Consider the following 22,016-nt stretch of genomic DNA (forward strand, 5'->3'; position numbering starts at 1 on the left):
ATCAGTTTAACCATACGGAAGCTCAGGCTGAGATTTCTTTTTTAAATGCATAGTTTTGATTTTCAGCAGCTGCACTGGGTCTTTAATCATATATTATCTTTATGAAGCCTTTTTCTAACATATGTTAATTGGCTGTTTTCTGTGACAAATTATGAGCTCTTACTTTGATGAGGTTCAATTGCAATCATGTTGGAGTCGAGTACGTAGAGTTTCCACCCCTGCTGGCTCCTCAAACCACTACAAACATCCGCACGTCACTACAGTGCTGAGTAATGGCAGGATTTGGGCTGGCTGATTTCTCTACAGATTTTTTTTTCCACAGGATATTTTCAGCTTCTTTGTACTAAATCTGTTGCAGGGTTTGCCCTTTTTAGCAGAAGCATGCTCTAAAATTAACATCAAATCCTATTGGAGATTACTATAATACATGAGAAATATTTCATAATTCAACATCCAGTGTCTGTTCTGCTTTGCTAAAATTTTAGTACATTTATTACACATTTTTAAAAGTCAGTCAGTTGTGAGGCTGGTAAGTATTTTCTAGATCATCAGCATTTTGTAACAAATATTTTGAATTTTCCTCTTTTGAGAGGGATACAGTTATTAAGTGAATAGATGATCAGGTATATATTTAATTATCATAAAGAAAATGCACATAATGTTTTTCCTGGCATTACCAAATATATCACTATGTTAAAAATTCCATTGTATTTTCGTTTTTCCTTGCAGTTACATCTGTTGGTCGAGTCATAAGAACAATTACATGTTCCATCAAGGCTAATGTCCTATAAGATGCATAGCATGCATTTCAATTCTCTAACAGTTTTTAATGTATGATTAGGATGAACAGATATGTTCTAATCCATCTGCTCTGAGAACTGTGACAGATAGCCTGCATCAAATACCAGCAGATGATCAGTGATAGCCATAATTAGCATAGATATAAAAATACAGTGTATTTGTTTATATTCACAAGAAAGTAGGGTAATTGATTAAAGCCTTCAGAACCTGTGTCAGACACCAATCATAGTGGGATTAATTTAACTGTTTCCGCTTTGACATCTAAAGTATGCTAGGTAAACTGCTGCAGTTGTTCAAAATCTAAATCTATGGATCAAATTTTCATACAGGTATTAGACTTTAGAATCAGATGAGCCAGATGTGAATAGGAGCTACTCCTCCTCATGAGGCTGTTTTTAATCAGTCATTTCCCTGGAGTAGCACACAATCAATGAGCTCTAAATCCTGAGGCTACCTGCGCTTGTAGGAAGGCCTGGGAACATCATTACAGAACTTACAATTGAGCACATGTGAAAAAATTAGAGCAGAAATTAAGGGTAAGAAAGGTTAACTTCAGAAGTCTTACTTTGGTACTGCTTTTTTAGAGGGAGGTAAAGAGATAATTTCAAATGTTAAAAAAAAATAGAATATTAAGCCCAACTTCTGAATGCATAGAATATCTATTAAAAGATCATTATAAGCAAGCCAAATAAAAGTTATTATTGATTTATGTTAGCTAGAACTATTTAAACACGTGTATTATTTCGAGAATGTACATGTGGGTCAATTTCAGGATGAGTAAATAAATGTAAAGATTCTTTTTTGCTAGTACCTCTGCAGCTATATAGAATGGCTGCAGAAGTCCTATGTGATATTTCGGTGTGCAGTCAATTGACACGCTGTCTTGAGCTAATAATGTACATAAGGAAACTTAGTTCCACTTGATAAGACACATGCTTAACTGGCTTTAAGAAAATAAACCAAGGTAAAGAACAATGTGTGAATGAAACAGAGAACTTGGCACTTGATTGTATGGAAGCCCATGAGCCATGTGGTTTAATTGGGGCCAGTTGGGATCATTTAATGATTGCTGTCAGAAGATCAGATTTAATTCTCCTTATAAGAAGACCACAGTGGGATAGAGTTAAACAAATTGTCATCAGAGGTTTCAGATGAACAAAGCCTTAATTAGGTTGATTAGGATGCTGTAAAAGAGATGAAGAGAAATAGAAAAATTGATGAATCACTGAGTTCCATGTTGAGCCACATATAATAGCAATATCATATATATTTTGAGAGATAGTATTATAGCATTTTGAACATCACATATTTTAGCATGTAAAGTTTCTATGTAAACTTTCTAAATGTGTAAGGTTTAGAGATAAAATTAAATGACATTCCACTTAAATAACAGATGATTTATCTGGCATTTTCTCTTTAATGCACAACAAAAACATTGGCAGTGGGACAGTGGTATTTCTTCCCATTTCAAGGTCATCTTTAAATGTTAAGTAAATTGGAAAATAAATAATGAAAGAAGCAAATTATTTTCAAGGACATAATTTTCAATCATTTAACATAATATTTGAATGCAGAGTAAAATAAAGCTTTTACTGAGAACGTCCTTTTAGGCATTCACAGCACAATCTTAATAATATTGTGATTATTTACTGGTGATAATACTCAAGACAACTCAGGTGTCTTAAAATGTACTCTTACTGTTTTATTTACACATTTCGACAGACTAAAATGTGTTTTTCCATGTGCTGTGCACACATGTGCACACATGCACAAATGTATCAGTAAGACTGAAAAATGTGTTCAACACTTATAGGCATATGAGAAAAATATTTTTAGAGTATTTCCATTTTAATCATGAAATATTCTATATTAAAGATGAAGAATATAACAAACATAGTTTTTTTCTAACAGGATCATGAGATGCCTGGGAATTTAGATGTTTTTATCATAATAACATGAAAATGTATAATAGCAACATCTCCCACTTCTAGCCTAGCTTGCTTTACAGACTATTTTGTTTCACTGATGTTGATGTTGTATAGTGCTTAACTTGCTTTGTTCAATAACAGCAACAAAAATCCAGCTGCATGTGCTTACTGAGAGGTTATAGCTGGGGAACAGAACACAATCTGTGATGCTAAATTGTAGCTCTTGCTTTGTGATAAGACAGTGCAGGCTTTACCTTTGTGGTGAGCCCTACCACATCACTCAGAGGGCTTTGAAAGAAAACATGGTGGCTGCACTGTTGTGAAAAATTAGAAAAACAAAGACATGATAGAACCCTAAATTAATTACCTAATATGATGTGGAAAGACTAAAAGCTGTGGTAGGGTTGGATAGCACAAGGTTCTTCACATATTTAGACCATTTGGAGTTTATTTTGGCATGGGAATAGAGAATGCTGTTTTAGCTGCAGTGTGAAAAAAGTGTCCAAGACAAAATAGACCATGGATAACTATGACAGGGAGACTGTGCTTCCCTCACAGTTATTAAATTGTTTATAATGCAATACAATTGTATAAAGGTATGTGTCTCCTAAATTCTGGAACTGTGTAAATAAAATGATTTATGTCAGGGATAATGGCAGGTTAGGCCCACTTATTAAATTAATTGCAGGGGTTTTGAAAACGAGTTCCTTTTTAGCCTTATTATATTTCTGACATACATTTCATCTCTTTTTGTCCTTGGGGAAAGATATTAAAGTAGGACTAGAAGCATTAATGTAGAGTTTTCAGCAGCCGTGGTCATTGGGAAAATTGATATATTTCCCTAGTTATTTCCACTTTTGCAGCCCGAAGCTCTTCCGTAGCTGATACGTAAGAGAAACTTCTTAATTTTTTTAACACTGTAAATTTATTCTTCATTTGGTGATTATTGTTACAGGATAAATGAGGCATTATCTGTTAGAATTGCTAATCATTGGCTTTGGAAAGTGAGATCTTCATGGTAAATGTAAGGACTACCCTGTTCACTTGATAGCATTACTATATGACGGGACTTTCACTTTATGCCTTCAAACAGAAGCAATCATACGAGCAATAGGCCATGTTCCCAGTACTACTGTGTACCCAGGATTCACATATAGTACCACATCTTATGATCATAACCATCCTACAAATGAAATTTTTTTTTCCCAGTTATGGGTAGGGCAAGGAAACAACAGTTCCAAGGGATTAAATAATCAGTCAGGAGTCACACAGCGTCCAAGTACCAAGCTAGAATTCCAACCCATTGATTTGGGTTCTTTCTGACCCCAAAATCGATTTAACTTCCAATCCTCAGTATAAATTATTCTAATTCCACATAGGAGATGCTATATAAATGTGATGAAGTATTAAGTGAGGTTATCAACCTGCTTCTATATAAGCAAAAATAGTATAATATTTTTAGTAGTAGTCATTAAAAGTAGAAGCTGAAGAAAAGAAAATACATCAGTTGAGAGATACACATCTTAACCGATTGTCCATCAACTAATAGTCATTAGCTCTTTCTATATGTTCAACACTAGGGTATGTATTGTGGATAAAAAGGTGAAACAAACAAATATAACATGTTGAGGAAGACAAGCAAACATACAGTTTCAATTGTTGCAAGTGCTACAAAGGAGAAGGACTCAGTGCTTAGATCTTATGAGAGGGAAATTCGATGTCATTAGGAGGGCGTGGAGTACTTCCTGAGGAGGTGAAACTGAAGCTGAGACAGAAGGGAGGAGAAGTTAAGGAGGTACAAAAGGAAAGGAGGAACATCCAGGCAGAAAGAATTGCATAGTACACAAAGGCCTAGTGGCAGGAAGGAGCATGGCAGACATGAGGAACTGGAAAAGATGGTCAACATTATTTGTATATGTGGTACTATGTTACTGAGACTTGAAGATGATTCGAAATTCATCATATTGATATTAAATTGGAATAAATTAGGAAAATAAATTGGCTTATGGCATGATGGTATTTATTTAGTGGAAAAGAATAGCTGTTCTTTTATTACCCTTAGAAGAATGAGTCTTGGATACGTGATTTGGAAATAAACTCAGATTGCACTCATAGCTAAGGTAATGGTACACTTATAAAATACATGGTAAGCTTAGAGAGAAATGGAGCAACTTTCAAGGCCAAAGAAATACTCCGCAACTCAAGACATCATGCGGTCGAGCATCAATAGGAGTAGTAATTTGGTTATACCTTTTGAAGTTCAGAATAGCTCTTAATGGAAAAAAAGTAAAAGTTCTGCCTGTTCCTTTTAACCAAAATATAATTGCATGCTTCATATATTTTTCAAACAAATCACAAAATAGAAACCTAAATGTAACTAGATGTAACATATTGAGCAAAGTTTTCCACTTAAAAAGATAATGAATCATTTAATTATTTGATTTAGCAATACCAGGCTTGCAGCAACTGTGCTTATGATCATTTTTGCCCCTTACGATGTATCCAGCTTGTATTAATTTAACAGTATTATTTAGTGTTGTGTGATAGAGTGTGCTCAGTTTTCAGCTTTGAGTTTTTACAAAACATTATTTGAGGATGCTAGTGTTAGTGAAAATGTAAGTCTATCAAAAAGATCTGCTAATATGAATCAAAGAAAATCAATTTTTTTTGAAAATTGACATCACATATTTCAATGTTTTACCATTATTCATAGGCTGTTTTTATTTAAGTGACTGCATTGTACTTATTGCAGTAAAATACATGCTTTGCAAAGATAAGTTCAGCAGAAGAGAATTAATTTCTTCCCACATCTTTTAATGTGGCATGGCAGTTTCACTCTAAGATCAAAACACATAACTGAAGGTTATGTTTAACTTCTAAATCAAAGTGTTGTGGGAAGATGATTGAAATCTGATGATGACTCAGATACACTTGATATGTGGTTTTCTTCCTACAGAAACCTTATGTAGAATGCCATTTCCATGTTAGAAAGAACCTAATAGTGAGGAGATTAAATAGTTTCACTATAGATGCAAAGTTTGTGTTATTTACTTTGGTTCCTAGTTTGAATTTTTTTAAAGAACCTCGAGAGCCTCAATAACCATAAGAATCTTTTCCCCCTCAGTATATCTTTTTTTTTTTAATGTGGGAGCAAACAAATGATTAGCATATTTTACCAGCATGCATTGATTTTTTTTTTTTTTTTGCTGGTTTTCATAATTCTTTTTTTTTAACCAAAAGTTTTAATGTATCTATTTTGGTTCTTTGCTTCCATATAATTTTTCATTTGCCTCAAAGGGTAAATTCCAATTATATGACTGCATTAACTGTGTAAGATGACTTTTGTAAAGCCTGGTAAACAATAATTGAGATATATCTGCTATTTCAATGAAGTCAATGTGTTTGTTTTCTTATTTTCATTTCTTAAAGCAATCATAGTAAAACACTAACCTAGAGCTGACATGAATTTTTCTCAGGTGTTTTAAAGATGGAAATTAAAAATCACGCCCCAGGTCTGAATTGTCCTCATTGTCCCTTATCTGAACCTCTCCAAGGCCTCTGTGTGTGGGGTGTGCAGCACAGCACACTCAGACGGTTCTGCTCAGAGAAGGAAGTGGAGAGTTTTGGTTCCCATTTTACACTTCTGGAACAGTTTAGGGAAGGAAGCACCTTTACACCTTTTATTGTTCGTGGTTGCTGACATCATATCCTTCCCTGACCAGTCTGTGTGCGTGTTTCCTGCCATTCTGTCAAAATTCTTCTGTGCTACTGGGAGAGATTTGTAGGAGGGAAGAAGGGAGGAAGAGGGCAAGAAAGAGTGAGGGAGGGAGGAGGGAAATGGAGGGGGGAGGTATGTGTCACTCAAGGGAACTTGTTTGTAAATGAGATAGCCCAGTGGGAGAATGATCTTTAGCATCTGTCCAGAAGAAATTCTTCTCGACTTGGGTCTCAAACCACTTTGCCTTCATCTGCCTGCTTATGCCAAACTCAAAGTGAACAGAAGCCTGCCATAATGAAGTTCCCCTTTTTAGTAAGCAGCCTCGTTTTAGTTTTCTTTTATCTGGGTTGGCATTTTTTCTTTAGAAAAAAAAAATGCAGAAGACTGTAACTCTATAGAGTGTAACTATAGTAGAGCATTTCTTTTTCTTTTTTTTAAATTAGTGATTATTTTTATGTAGCTCTGTCATTTTCTAAGAATGCTTCTTTCCTGTGGAAAAAAGTAGCGGCAAGGCTGTTGGAATTATTTTAAGCTTATGGTTGATTGTACATAATGAAAGTTCTCAGCATAACTTGAAATTTTACTACATGTAGGCTAGCTATTATATTCCTTTTTCATATACACACAAAACAGTTTTACATATTACTAAAGTTAAATAATCTCTTTCTTTGCCTCTCTACGCCTCCTACAAATTGATACTTGAAACTGACCTTATAATATAGTTTTTGCATAAAAATTAGGTTAGAGAAAATGTTGTGCTAAGAAAACAATGCGTGAGCTATTGTTGACCTTCCTAATTCTTTAAATTTTTAGTGACAGCCTTGAAATGTGGTGACCCATAATCAAATGTTCTAAACCACGTTTCATGATAGACTTTACTTCATGACCAGTTACTTAGTGTCATCATCACCACATATTACTCTGCACGTGTACTTCATACTAAATTTTGCATTTTAGAAATGTTCTGAAGGCAATACCTCAAGAAATATTTATTTATACAGAAAACAAAAGTTTAGTTCTATTGAAATTTAAACTTGCTTCTCTCTACATTGCTTTGCATATTTCAAAAAAGAAAATATATTCAATGGCATTTTTATCGACCACTTATATATACATAGATACATACACACATTCTCTTTGGCAAAATTTTCTTCCAGCATGTTTTAAGAAATTTTTTTTAAAGTCCTTGCTCTGCTCTTTTTAAAAATGGTCTCATTCAAAGTTGTGAAATATGGGGTGATGATATGGAGAAACTCTCCTAAGTTTGGTTCGTCAGGAACTCTCTCTGTCTTTCTGAGACTTTCTCCAAGGATGTTTTGCTGCTTGTTTGGTTATTTGTATTTTGAAATCAGGATCTGTAGATGTTCTTGTCTCTTCTGCCTTATCACCACACTCTAATCTGCTCACCCTGACCTTCCACCTTGAAGTGAATAAGCGCTTAGGCAGGCATAGTCCTGTAAGCCGATAGTACCACCGGCCTCAGCTAAATGAAAGGAAAGGAAATTGTCCTTATGCATTGCTGTGGATTCATGGATTGGCTTTCTGTGGTAGAGAAAGCTTGTTTGTATCTTTGGGGTCTTAAACATGCATGGGAAACACCATTCTAACATGCTGCTTGCTTCTAAGGTAAGACTATAGGAAACACAGGAAAGTTGCCCCATTGAGTGACATTTAAGACTTTTTCTAAAAATAGTCGGACAGTGTCTAGCAACATCAAATATATGATGCAATTATGCTTTGTGGGTTTTTCATACTTTAATGTGATTTCAGTATGTTATAACTATTTTTATGTGTATTTTTCAAATGTGTGTTACTTCTATAACTCTTTAAAATTTTGAACCACCTCCAACATTTAAAATTACAACTGGAGCAATAGTTTTTGATGAGCACTGTGTGGTCATAATGTTACTCAACATACATATTGTGAGAGGCAGAACTGAGCTGCAGTTTAGTAGAGAGGTGTAGGGCAAAAGAGAATGGATAGTCTTAGTATTTAAGCAGCACTTAATCCACCAGAACTAATTATATCATAATAGCTTCTGCAATTAAATAATCACCAAAAACTAAAAAAAAATACCCAAGGTGATAAAGAATTTAGAAATTAAATTAAAGAAATCAGAAGACAGCTAATGGTCAGACCGAATGTGTAACGGCCTTCCTGTTCCAAGAACTTTGAATTGGAGCCAAACAATCTATTAAATAGCCAGGACATTGGCTTAGCATTACATAATACATGTGGGAATTTATCAGGTCCGTTGTCAGACACCAGCTAAAATAAACAGGGAAATTCTGAGCAGTGTGTAAAGTTGTTGCATTCATTGACCTAAAACGAAGTAGAATAATTGGAGCTGTTGCTTGAAGAAACCATCGTGGAATGCTTTCTTGTTAACTTTCACATTTCAGAGCAATTAACGTCCGTTGTGTTCAAATATTTTCAGATGTAATTTAAAACCAAGTAAAGTATATACTTTTAATATTCTGGGTTTCTTGGGCTTGTCTCATGTTATTGATGATCATTTCTCTGATTTTAATTCATGACCCAGAGATCTCCAGTATGTAATATGGAGCTTCTGCAATTTTTTATCTTACTCCACAAAGACATGATATGTCTGTTTCTAAATATTTAAATTTAAAGGAAGGATGGCTTGTTATAAAAAATATGGCTATAAATTTGAAGAATAATCTTAATTTTGCACCATTTATTTTCCATCAGTGCTTATCTTTTTTGATTCTTGTTATCTAAGATGTAGTTTAAGGGCTTTCAAAAAGAAAAAATCTCACTGCTGATAGATGCTTGTAATCTAAGATTAAATATTCCGTATTATTTTTACGGTGTTCTCACAGCAATAATTTTTTTAAAGTAAGATTAAAGGATTTAGATTTAAATTAGTTGACATTTACATATATCAAATAGCACTTTCATAATCGTCCATCCTATTTGCATAATGAGGGACGTTATCACCTCTGCTGTCAAAACAGGAGATTGTTTTCCCTTCAGAAATGAATTAGCTGCCCTACTTAGCATACACAGGTACATAAAGGTTCATTAACTCTCTGATTTAGGTAATTTTTCATAACAGAAGGGTGAAATTGTCACTTAATTTCATTAAAAAGATTAGGAAACTTTTTACAAAAAAATACATTTCAAGTGTTAGTCTTTAAAAAAGTATAGTTTGCATCATTTAAATGACTTGTTAAATTACTTATGAGATCATTTTAATTGTTAAAAAATAAAACATCCTACTTGATCTGCTCCTGTCTGTGATATACCATATACTTTTAACAAAAGTTATTTTTATTCATTTTATTGCTTTAGCTTCATATAGTTTATTTCCTTGGTAAAATTAGAATATGACAGTTCTTATGAAACTGACTTGCTGTTAGAGTGGTATTTAATTTTTCTTTTTTGTTCAGCAGGAACGAATGCAGGAATTTGGGAACTGAGCTGTGCAAGTGCTGAAGAAGGAGATTTGTTTGGAGGAAACAGGAAAGAGAAAGAAAAGGAAGGAAAAAATACATAATTTCAGGGACGAGAGAGAGAAGAAAAACGGGGACTATGGGGAGAAAAAAGATTCAGATTACGAGGATTATGGATGAACGTAACAGACAGGTGAGTGGAGTAAACTTTTTTTGTATCATTATTTATTAATTATATTTTCTCCACATATGTTAAGGGTACAGAAAATATCTTGAATCTGTAAACATCTATTAAGAGAAGTTTGGGTTAATTAAATGTGGCCAGTTAAAGTGCTGATAGTCTCATATATAAAGGAGAAAAAAATCACTTTATCTGTCAGAAACGTAGTTTACACATTTGTGATTATTCACTTTTTACTTCAACATGAATTTGAAATGGGAAGTGTAGTTGTGTGACATGAATAGCTTGATAATTAAGAGTTAATCAGCATAACATTGCTACATTGCACACATCATCAAACAAAGATTCTTACATTCATGGGAACTAGACCTTTTGTGGTCATTCACTTAAAGGTTTACAATATAGGATAAATATCCTGTATAAAAATGGCTTTCATTTTATTCATAGTAAATGAGATTTTGAACCACATCCAAACATTTTAACATTGTGCTGACAACAACAACAAAGAAAACACCCACACAAGATATTAATAACTTAAAACATATAGGCAAGAACTATCGGTTAATTCATACCATTTTAAATCTGAATTTGATAAACATAGAGGCAGATGGCGTTATAATTTTTTTCTAGAATGCCAATGATAATGTCTGTGTGATACAATTAATCTGTTGTGAAGACTTTACACATTCAAATGCTCAATTCAGCATTAAAGACTTGTATATCATGAATGCCTGCAATTTGACTCTTATTTTTCTTCACACTTGGGGAGAGTGGATTTAGTTAGGCTATGTAAGGACAGCTGGGTAGTTTGTATAATATCAGTATACTGGGTAGTTTGTTAAATATCAAATAATGGTCCTGGGAGAAATTGTAGTACTGCTGGGTCCCAACCTTCTCATATGGATCATGGAACCTGCAGAGAAGACGTTTCTGGACTGTGGAAGAGAAGAGTGTTTTGCCTATTTTTCAGTTACACTGAAGAAGGCTACACAGTAGCCCTGGGGACAACCACCAGACTCTAATTTCCCCACAAATGTAGACTCTCATGTCCTCTATTGTCCTGTTTTGTCTTCTTGGACATACAAATAGCACTAGAACTGATTGATTCATTTTTTTTAAATGTAATGTTGTTTCCTGTGTAAATTATAATGAATAGGAATTAATTATTTCTTGCATCAAAGTCAGCATGCCATTAAAAAGTAGAGAAACTTTTAGGTTTTCAAGTTTATACTCCTCTAAATTATTATATATTTTCAGGTACACATAACTTCAACTATTTTTGGCTGCATGTTTAGCTAGAGGGTGAATAATACTAAGATTTACGGTGGATTCCTTTAGTGTTTTCATGCACATCGTTTCTTGCTGTGGATCAAGCCAAAAAGCAATAATTGTGTCAATAGAAAACCATTATTTTTTAATTGGCCTATAGCTTGAAATTGAAATTAAGACTGAAATATTGAGTGTCATGTAACACCGTTTGAACCTTGTTATTTGGACCAGAACCTATTTTGAGTATAGTCAAAAACATATGAATTAGCATTTACACTTTATTACCAATAACAGATAATTTTTAGGTTTATGATATTCATTATATCTTCTTTTGCTCGCAAAGTTAGAAGAAAATTTTTGCAGGTTGAATTCATGAGCTTTTATTATGCTTTATTGGAAAAAATAGGGATACAAGATTTTTTAATTTCTATTTTTAATTATTATGGGTACATAATAGTTGTATATAATATGGGATACATGTGATGTTTTGATGCAGGTATACAATGTGTAGTGATCAAAATCAGGGTAATTGAGGTATACCTACCTCAAGCATTTATCATTTGTTTGTATTAGGAACATTCCAATTCTACTCTTTTAATTACTTTCAAATATATGATAAATTCTTGTTAACCGTAGTCACCCTATGTACTACAAATTCTAGATCTTATTCATTTTACCTATTTTTGTACCCATTAAACATCCCCACTTTATCCCCTCCCCACTCCATGCCCAGCTACCCCTCCCAGCCTATAGTAACCATCAGTCTACTCTCTATCACAGTGAGTTCAATTTAAAAAAAAAAAGTTTAGCTCCCACACGAGTGAGAACATGCAAAATGTGTCCTTCTGTGCCTGGCTTATTTCACTTAACATAATGTCCTCCAGTTAGTTTCGCTCATGTTGTAACAAATGACAGGATTTCTAGGGATACAAGAATTTTAAAGCCGGGAATGGTAGTTCATGCCTGTAATCCCAACACTTTGAGAGGCGGATCACTGGAGCCCAGGAGTTCAAGTCCAGCCTGGGAAACATAGGGAGATGCAATCTCTTATTTTAAAAAGGTTAAAAGTTAACTGGGTGTGGTAGTGGCATGCACCTGTGTACCCAACCACTTGGGGATCAGTAGGACCCGAGATGTCAAAACTGTAGTGAGTCGTGGTCATGTTACTACACTTCAACCTGGGCAACAGAGTGAGACCCTGTCTCAAAAAAACAAAAAAAAAAAAAGGAATTTTAATATCGTACTTTTGAGCTAATAATTGAATATCTTTTCTTTATTTATATATAGTTGCAGCTACAGTGGCTGTTACCCTCATCCAGGTTAGAAGTCATAATAACTTTAAAAGAGGAAAACTTATTTAAATTCAGCTTAGTTTGACTTATCATTTTTTTTAAATTCTGAAGACAGATTTCTTGTTTTTATTCTTTAGAATTTAGGGTATATTTACTCTTTTCTCCAGTCTTTAGATACAGTAGGCCTGTAAGTTCAATACTTTTAAACAGAATTAATAAAATTGAAATCCACAATTTTTTAATATATATTTCAGTGATTATTTTAGAGGCTATTGACAATTTCAAACATCTTACACATAAATGCTTGTCTTGGGCACCTCTCACCTACTATGAGAGCAGTTGTAAGAGTCATTTGGGAAAGAGCCTAAATTATGTAAGTCACTTCTAATAAACAAAACCAGCAAATCCAAAACAGCATATCATACTGTGTAGAGGCACCCGTAACCTGGGCTTTCTTTCAACTGTGTATTCACGTGTTGCAAAGAAAAATGTTAGCTGCTTTGCCCTCTTTGAAGCTGCCCCACTGTAGACTGTCCAGTAGAACCTCACGCAATGGCTCACTGTCATCTTTTCTTAAAAGTTGTCAAAGACTGCTCTGCCATTGCACTTGTTTATTTAGCTATACACAGAACAAGATATGTTTTTTCCAGAAAAAGAAATACTGACTTCAAGTGTGAAATGAAATATTACAGCACTGATGTGATAAGTTGTATATATCATTAAGAAATAAAACTGTTGTGAAATAGAATGGCTGTTTAAATTGAATTTTACCTTTACTTTAGCTGTCTTTCATAATGGAAGTAGGGAACAGCTCAAATTCAGAAACATCAATACATAAAATAGTTTAGGTGAGAATAAAAATTGACAGCCTTTTTTATTTAAAAGAATTTTTTGGCATTTCCAAGTTTACAAAAACTATTTCTTTCTTAGTTTCAAGCTTAGACAACATGGATTTCTTAAGCAAGTATGTAAAAATAACATCATGAATTGTTAATTTATCTTACAGAAATTTTCAGACAACCTAATAAAAGTAGTTACCAATTATGTGCCAAGAACTATATATATATATATATTTAATTCCAATTAATTTTTATTAATAGGTCCCATTTTATGGCTGAGTAATTCATTTATTTGTGAAATCAACAAATATTACTAGACTGTAGTGTACCTAACACTAAGTATTCAGTGGTGAACAAGAATCTCATCCAGCTTAGCCTCTGCTTTAGGGGGTCAGCGAGCTTTCCTGTAAAGGACCACATAGCAAATATTTTTAGCCTTGTGAGCCATATAGTTTTTCTCTCAACTACTCAGCTCTGCCCTACCTAGTCTGAAAGCCGTTTGCAATATGTAAATGAACCTGTGTGGCTGTGCTCCAATAAAGCTTTACTGACAAAAACAGGGCGTTTGGATTTCACTTGTAGGCTACAGTTTATGGACCCCTGATTGAATTAAACAGACATGAAATATATAAAAATATATAACAAAAATTTCACTTATATGTGCTATGAAAGAATAATAGGAGGTACTTTATTTACATCAGGGTTGGAGAAAGGCCTGAGGAAGTGCTAAAAGATGAGCTAAAAGATGATTCAGAGTTAGGCAGGTGACAGCATTCCAGAAGCAGTATTTGCAAAGTTCCTTAAGAGAGGAAAAAGCTTGACTGAGGAGCTGAAGGAAGACCAGTGGGACTTAAGCCTGGTGTATGACTGTAGAGAAGTGAGAGAAAAGATTGGATGTTAGACAGGACCCAGATATTGCAAAGCTTTGAAGGTCCTAATAAGTTCTAAATAACTGGCTCAAGATCGTACAGTTAAAACTGGGAAGTGACCAAGATCTGAGCCCAGGTCTCTCATATTCAACAGGAAACAAATTATGCTCTTTAAGATTATGTCATGATGCATCTAGTGTAATATAATAACTAAGAGCATGGTTTCATGTTATTGCTTTTCCCAATTACATTATACTGCATCCAGTATAATCAAATGGTGGCTAAGAGGCATAGTTTTTAGAGACACACAAACTTGGTTCTTGTCCTAGTTCTGCCACTTACTAGCTATATGACCCTCTAGCAAGTTACTTAGCCCCTCTGAGCTTCAGCAGTACCCTCATCACTAGAGTGAGGATGAAAAAAAGTTAGTACCTTTCTCATTAGGTATTTAAGATAATTAAATGGAGCAATAAAAGCACCCACCACATAATAAGTGCTCAATAAATTTACCTATTAGCTATTCCTATTAAGACTCAGGCTCTTTGAACCATTAGCTATTATAGTTAATGTGATTTCTATCAAAACAACTCTTGTACTGTGTAGCACAATAAAGAATGTTACCTAAACCTTCATTTCATGAGGGTTTTATCTTAAAAGGGTATTGAGAAGATGGATGGAAAAGTGGAACAGGTAGAGCAGGAGCACAAAGGAACCTTCAGAAGCCAACAAGGGGCTAGAGAATGATACCAGAGCAGGAGTGGGCTGATGCAGAGAGGATAGTTTGTGGACAGGAAGGAAAGATCACACAGGACGTTTGCAGAGGATTTATGACAAGGATGGGGAGAAGTCGTTTCCTAAATTTTATGCTTGTGGGACCTATTTTCAAATATATGTTACTGACCAAATTATTTTTAACTACTCCTCACCATTTTTATCACTACCAGCTTCCAGCTTATGCTAACACTACAGTTTCAGTCTCTCCATCGGCATTTTTTTTTACCCTTGAAATATCTCCATCAGTTAGGCAATCTTACCCTCTTTCACATGCTACCAATTTTTAATCATGCTCCTGAAACAGATTTTTTTTCTGTGACACTTTTATTGGATTTTACAATAACATATATATGCAAAGGTTTAAAAAATTCAACAACAAACTGGTTTTTATGCACAGATGGTTTTGGGGGGGTTGTTTCATTTCTTCTGTCTTTAAAATTTTTTAAATTAACAAATAATTGTACATATTCATAGGGTGCACAGTGATGTTTTAATATGTATAATGTACAGTGATCAAATCAGGTAGTTAGCATATCCATCATCTCAAACATTTATCATTTCTTTGTCTTGGAAACATCCAATATCCTCCTTCTAGCTATTTCAAACTGTAAGATATATTAACTGTAGTCATCCTTTGGTGGTATAGAACACTTGAATGCATTTGTCTTATTTAGCTGTAATTTTGGGTCCTTTAACAGTTTTTAAATGAATATTGTCCTTATATGACTCTGTCTACAAACAATATATTTAGAAATCCTGTTATATTAGGAAGAAAGATATATAAAAAATAGGCATGCTTAGCCTAAACCTATTTACTTGTATGTTTGTATTTGAAAATTTCAGCTTTCCTACTTTGAAAGGATAGGAGAGGTAAGCCCAAATTTATTTGTGCAACTTGTTATAAAAAGACATTTAAATATTTGTCAGATAACACAGTTAGGGCTTAAAATAGTAAGTTAAGGAAGAAATATATTTAAATGCCTTAAGTTTTCTTTTCTTTCATCAGATCTGGCACACTAATAGTTTTTGCCAGCAAACAAAACTTCATGTAATTATCAGTGCAATAACTGGAGCACAAATTAAAGACAATTAGCAACATTCTCCTGTTAATAGAACAGGAGAATCCCCTTATGACTAAAAGAATTCAGAGTTCATAGCTGTTACGTTTTCTAACTTTCCCTCTTCTTATGTCCCCATCTCAGTCTCTTCATATGAATTATAAATTATATAAGATGAACTAGGAAAAAAGCTGGAAAAAATGTGTTCAGTGTAGATGCAGCTTCTGACAGTTTCTACATACTGATGTGTTTTCAAACTAAATCTGGTCTATTCGACACTAAACTGAAAAATAAAAAGAGATGTATAGATTCCCTCAAGTGACTCTTTCAAAAGAAAAAATTTTACTCCTTACTTTTTCCTGGTTTTCACAAAGTTAATTACAGTTCTAAATTTGGGAGTTACATCTTAATAACCTAATAGAAAATTTGTTGAAAGAGAGATACATTCACTCTTTAAATGTGAGTAACTGGATAATTGAGAAATACAAATTAATTGCTTCAAAAAAATAATTTTTTGGTGAATTCCAAACCATAAGTTGGAGAATAGATGGAAGATGCAGTCACCACTGCTAAATGCACTTTTTTTGGCCACCTCCACAAACAGCATTTCCAGACTTGTGAGTTTTTCTTTAAATACTATAGAAAAATTACATTTGTTAATCAAGAAGTATCTAGAATCTCTTTTCAGACCTAGTGAAAAAAAGCTCAATCAGTGAAAAATTATTGATTTTCCTATCTTTTAATCCAAAATAAGCCTACGAATACCTCATAATAATGATGATGATGATTGTTTTTTCTTAGTATCATTTCTTAACAGCTGCCTGTCTACCCGACACTTGTATTAAAAATTATACCAAACTTATTTCATATAAATAAAATTAGGGTGTGTCATAGTAATATTTTAGGACATCATACCCATCAGAATTGAATTATAGGGTCTATTGCCGCATATTGGGGATGCCTTCTTAGAAGCTCCTCATGCATATAAGTTAAATCATTCTTTTATTAATCTTAAAATTACCAAGGGAAAGTTTTTATTCAAAGATTTGGAATTGCTGGTGATTGAGTTGAAAAAGAAAACCAGAAGGGAAAATGACCTAAATAATACTTCCAAGAGTTTCCAAATTTAAAAAAAAAAAAAAAAAAAGCAGTAGGCAGGATGCTCAGATGTATGTTTAACAGCTGTGACCTCAGGCCATTCCTTTCCATTTTATCCCTTAGCAATTTGAAAACAATTCACAAATAGTCTCCCCACCATGTAGTAGGATCACAGCAATAGTGTGCCACACATTTACTATTTATCCCGTTCGGTGCATGATATTTTATATTTATGTCAGCTAGGTCTACTTCTTTACTGCCACAAAGATATTGCTCCAACTCCCGTCAATCTCATTCATTCACTTTCCTTTGGTAGGAAATCTGAGAGAGGCCAAAATCTAGAATTCTGTCACTCTTCTTTGAACTTGAGGGCCTCAGGGGTTTTTATTGTTTCCAGTTCTAATTTGTGTATCTCATATAATTTCTACTTAAAACTGTAATTTAAAAAGAATCTAATGCTTTTATTTATTGTATCTCATTTTATGTAGAACGTTGACACTGAATGGCCCCCTTCACCTCTGGGAATGCATGCACACACCACTCTGTCTCCTACAAGTCACCTTTAGCTTTGCAAATGCACAAACTGTGTGACATTGTATTACTGAGAAACCAACACTAAAAATATTAACATTATAAATAGACCACATAAACCGAGAAGTTTCTTCCAAACTGTAGATTAAAAGACATGATGCTAATTGTTTCAAAAGCCATGTCCTCTGCAGTCTGCACTTCTTTAACATTTAGTTCAAAATGAAAGTACTTCAAAAATTATTAGGGTATTTTTAAAGTTTACATCCCAATGTATTCTTGTTGAAGGTAGTTTGGAAACTTTTATTTTTTCTGAGGATAATGGCTTTGGCAAAAAATTAAAAAAATAAAGTAAATGACATCATTAAGGAAATAAATTAAAAATTCATAATATGTAGTGTGTATTTGTGTTTCTTTTGAAATATGTTGGACCATTAATAAGAATTAGAGAACCAATCTAAATGTTTGGAAATTTGACTTTTAATTTTAAATTGGAACAGTTTAACTAAAGAAATCACTAACATTTAAATAACATTTCAACAAATGTAACTGTTTGGAAACTATAACGGAGACAGCCTTCTGTCTTGCAAGGATTGATTTGGAAGGCCCTGGGGGAGAAAATATTGGAGTTATGAGGTAAAACCTAAGCTATTGTGGAAAGGAAGAAGTTACACTCTTCCTGTTATGACAGGAAAATGTAGACAAATGTGCTTCCTGAGCATTTGCTCAGCAGGGAATGAAGTATCCTTTGACCTTTCCCTTAGGTACATTTGGCTTTGTTGAACTAGTAAACATGTTTTTGCCCCCAAAATATTAATCTGGTTTATTTGATTCTTCTCAGATTCAAATTATATCTCTTATGTAGATGAGACACAGAGAAACAAAGGTATTTATTTTATGACTGCATCTACAGATTGGATTTAGAATGAAAATTAGCCCTTTAACAAACCAGGCGGACCTGAGCAGCACATATAAAAAATGTGAAGCCTGCTGTGTTAGTCTTCTCTTTTCAAAAGGCAAAACATTCCTAGGCCTTAAAATGGGCCACAGTAAAATCTCTTAAATCCTGATCAAGTTAATAATTTTCGGTCATCTTTGTTCCTTTTCCTCATGTAGACAAATGCATCAGAATTCAGCTGATGCATTTTAAAACTCAAACTCTTTCGAGTTTGTTAATAAACACTCATTTCATTAATGTGCATTCGATTATTTAATTTAGATCTAATTGTGATTTATTATTTTCCCTCCAATGCATAAGATTTAGAGTTTTATTTTGGGATTTGGGATGTTGATTTAGGGTGAGGGGTTGGTAGAGTTCTAAATTCCACACTCTAAACCCCTTATTTTAATCCTTTTATTGTGTTCAGAATTTTAGGAACTACTAATTGAAAATCCTTTGGAAATACTACTGTATTTCAGCGAAACGAGGCTCAATTTGCTTGAGGCTAATGAGGACAATAGTCCCCTTTGCAGCAGAACACACTGCTGTCTCATCCTCGCAAGTTATGCTGGAGGGTTACAAGCACGTGGTAGCAGTCTGCTTAAAAGAGTCCCTCGCTGCTCTTTAAAGAGCCTTTCATTTACGATGGCAGGCCCCGTCATTGTATAAAGGAACGCTTGTCTAGAACACAAGTCTGCAGAGGCACTGCTTCCTCCCACCGAGAGTAATCATCGGGCCTAAAGCTCACAAGCCTTTCTAATGACAGACTGAATTAAACAAAATAAAACCGAAGAGGAATACTTTAGAACATTTGTGCCATTACTTACTGTCAGGAACAAGGGAGGTGGAGAAAGAGCATTTAGGAGAGCATTTCCCTTTTTCCCAATTAAAGATTGTCATTGCAGACTCTTGACTCCAGCCCTAACCCTTTAAACACATAGGAAGACCTGTGGCTCCTGGATTACAGAGTGTATTGTATCTGTGAACTGTCCATCTGTCACTCATTAGTCATTCTGTTTCCTCAACTGGGAGGAAACTGAGAGATTATCTAGGTGGGGGGATGAGGCAGAGAAGCCGACCTGAAATATTTTCACAGAATGAGGGTTATATTTATCATGACTCTTATTTGGAGGGAAAAAAAATGATAAAACCTCAAACCTTTGAAAATAGAATTAGCTGGGTATACAAATCCCAAACACATCCTAAAACAAAAAAACTACTATTTATGAGTTAAAGAATGGTGAAAATAAAAAAAAACAAAAAATTATCCATTCATTGAGCACCGTAAGGTTCAATTAAGATTAGGCTAAAAATATTGTGTTTGGTGGAAAGAAGTATTTGGGACCCACAGATGAGATTTTTGTTGCTTTCCTTAGTGATATGTCTGAGGCAATTTGGAGTTGGGCCTCAATTATTATTATAGATGTGAGTAGCTGCTATTTCTAAAGGTCCTTTTCTTTCAGAACTCTTTCCTGTAAGGTGCAAGAACTACCACAGTTAATATGGCAGGAAAGTTCTTTGAGGTGACTTTATGAATGGGACCGGGCCTGGGAGGGTGAAGGAGGGGGCAGGCGTGTGGAGTGGAGAAAGATTATGAAGCGTCCTTTCCATTGCACAGTAGTCAAACTAATTTCCCTACCCTGTAGGAAATGATACAGGACTCCTTCTCTGTTTTTAGAACTTGTTATTTACATTGCCTGTGTAAATCAGAGGCCCACCTTTTTTTATTCTAGCTGTAAGCAGACCTGTATTTACTACCAACGAAAATTCTTCCCATTTTCTGAAATTAAAATAAACCTCCATAAATATAGAACTAGTTTGTGCCCACTAGTGCATGCATGTGGTTCTCAGTGGCTGTAGTGGGAATGGCCGGAGCGTCTGAGGGCAGAGTTGGCTGCAGAGTCTATACAAAAGTAGCTTTGATTTACTGTCAGAACCTAGAAACCAACTTGCTCTCAATTTAGTGTTCTTAGTATTATTTTTTGACTTTAACCTAGAAAGCAGTCCTTACATTAATTAATATGTTATGCATTACTGTGCTTGCAGTTACCAGAATTTCTGATGGTTCTTAATGTAACATTACAAATGACAGTGCCTGCACACTGCTCAATAAACAGTTGACTGGGTCCTTATCGAGCTGAACTTCAGCCCCTAAAATCCATAGTTATCTAAAAGAGGGAAGGAACACTGACTAACAGAAACAAAGATGCATTTTTTGTGAAGAGGGTTGGTTTTCTAGTCCACCCAGGAACAAGTTTGGGGGCCTTGGATAAGGCAATTCATGTCTTTGTTTACAGTATCCATCTGAAAAATAGGGATGATAAACTGTGCTAAAGAATAAGTTCAAAGAGATACTGTCGAATGTAGGGAGATAATTTATTATAAAATTGTTGAACTTCTTAGAAAAAATTATAAAATAAGCAACACTGTTATCTAAAAAATAATATAAGAAATCTGATATGCTTCACTTGCACCAACAAACCCACACACAAAATTTGACCCAGTCCAATTTTTCTCCTGATTAATTTTACCAGATGTAAGTTTTTACTGTGAGTTAAAATGACAAAAAAAAATAAAACAAGTATATGAAATTGCCCTCTCTCAGTAGCAAACTTCTTGTTAACATAGTCTGAGCATCCATAGAAATTTATTTTCAGCTATTCATTTTGGATTACGAAAAACACTATAATTCCTCTGTCCATGTATCTATTCATTCTATCAACATATATTTATTTAGCCAAGTATTATTATTGGATGTCAGGCTACAAGAATGAACAAAAGATGGCCCAGGTACTCAAGAAAAGCTAGGATATAGCTGAAAGAGACACTCTAATCTAGACCTAAGTAAATAATGGTAACACAAGCTGACAGGTCCTAGGAGACCAGTCTTTTACAGTAAGTTTCAAGGAGCAACTAAGCCTGGTGCATCAGAGAAGATACTACTTGCCTTGTAAAGTGTTTCACAGTTAACAAGTTACTTACACTTGTATTATATCCGTTACTCAACCTCTCATAAAACTCTGTATGATGCCTATTATTATCTCCACTTTCCAGGTGAGGAAACTGGGGTTCCGGTAAGTTAAGCAACTTTATGCAAGGGCACACAGCTCATAAAAGGCAGAGCTGGGACTTGATTTTCAATTTTTATGTTTTTCTTTCTACATTGCACTGCCCTAGTCATGATGCATATATCCTGCTTCTTTAAAATTTCTTTAATAATGTGATTTTCTATTTTATCAATCTGGATAATTATTTTTCTGTGCATTTTCAGTACATCATTTAATGTTGTCTACTCAAATTCTTT

The 22,016-nt window shown here is 34.2% G+C and overlaps 1 protein-coding gene across 24 annotated transcripts in view; it reads left to right on the forward strand.

Annotated features, from left to right (window-relative positions):
- MEF2C (myocyte enhancer factor 2C) overlaps window positions 1–22,016 on the forward strand; it is a 170,420-nt gene that overhangs the window by 55,283 nt on the left and 93,121 nt on the right. For 9 of the 24 annotated variants that reach the window (XM_032156859.2, XM_032156877.2, XM_058440728.1 and 6 more), the window contains one exon: window positions 9,862–10,057. In XM_032156859.2, coding sequence (XP_032012750.1) covers window positions 10,004–10,057 — 54 coding nt within the window. In that variant the 5' untranslated portion in view covers window positions 9,862–10,003. Of the gene's footprint in view, window positions 1–6,594; window positions 6,760–7,442; window positions 8,074–9,442; window positions 9,479–9,861; window positions 10,058–22,016 lie in introns of those variants that run through there. The other 15 variants (XM_032156861.2, XM_032156870.2, XM_058440730.1 and 12 more) reach the window with 7 other exon arrangements.

This window comes from Hylobates moloch, unplaced genomic scaffold (genome assembly GCF_009828535.3).
Source record: "Hylobates moloch isolate HMO894 unplaced genomic scaffold, HMol_V3 SCAFFOLD_6, whole genome shotgun sequence".
NCBI lineage: Eukaryota > Metazoa > Chordata > Mammalia > Primates > Hylobatidae > Hylobates > Hylobates moloch.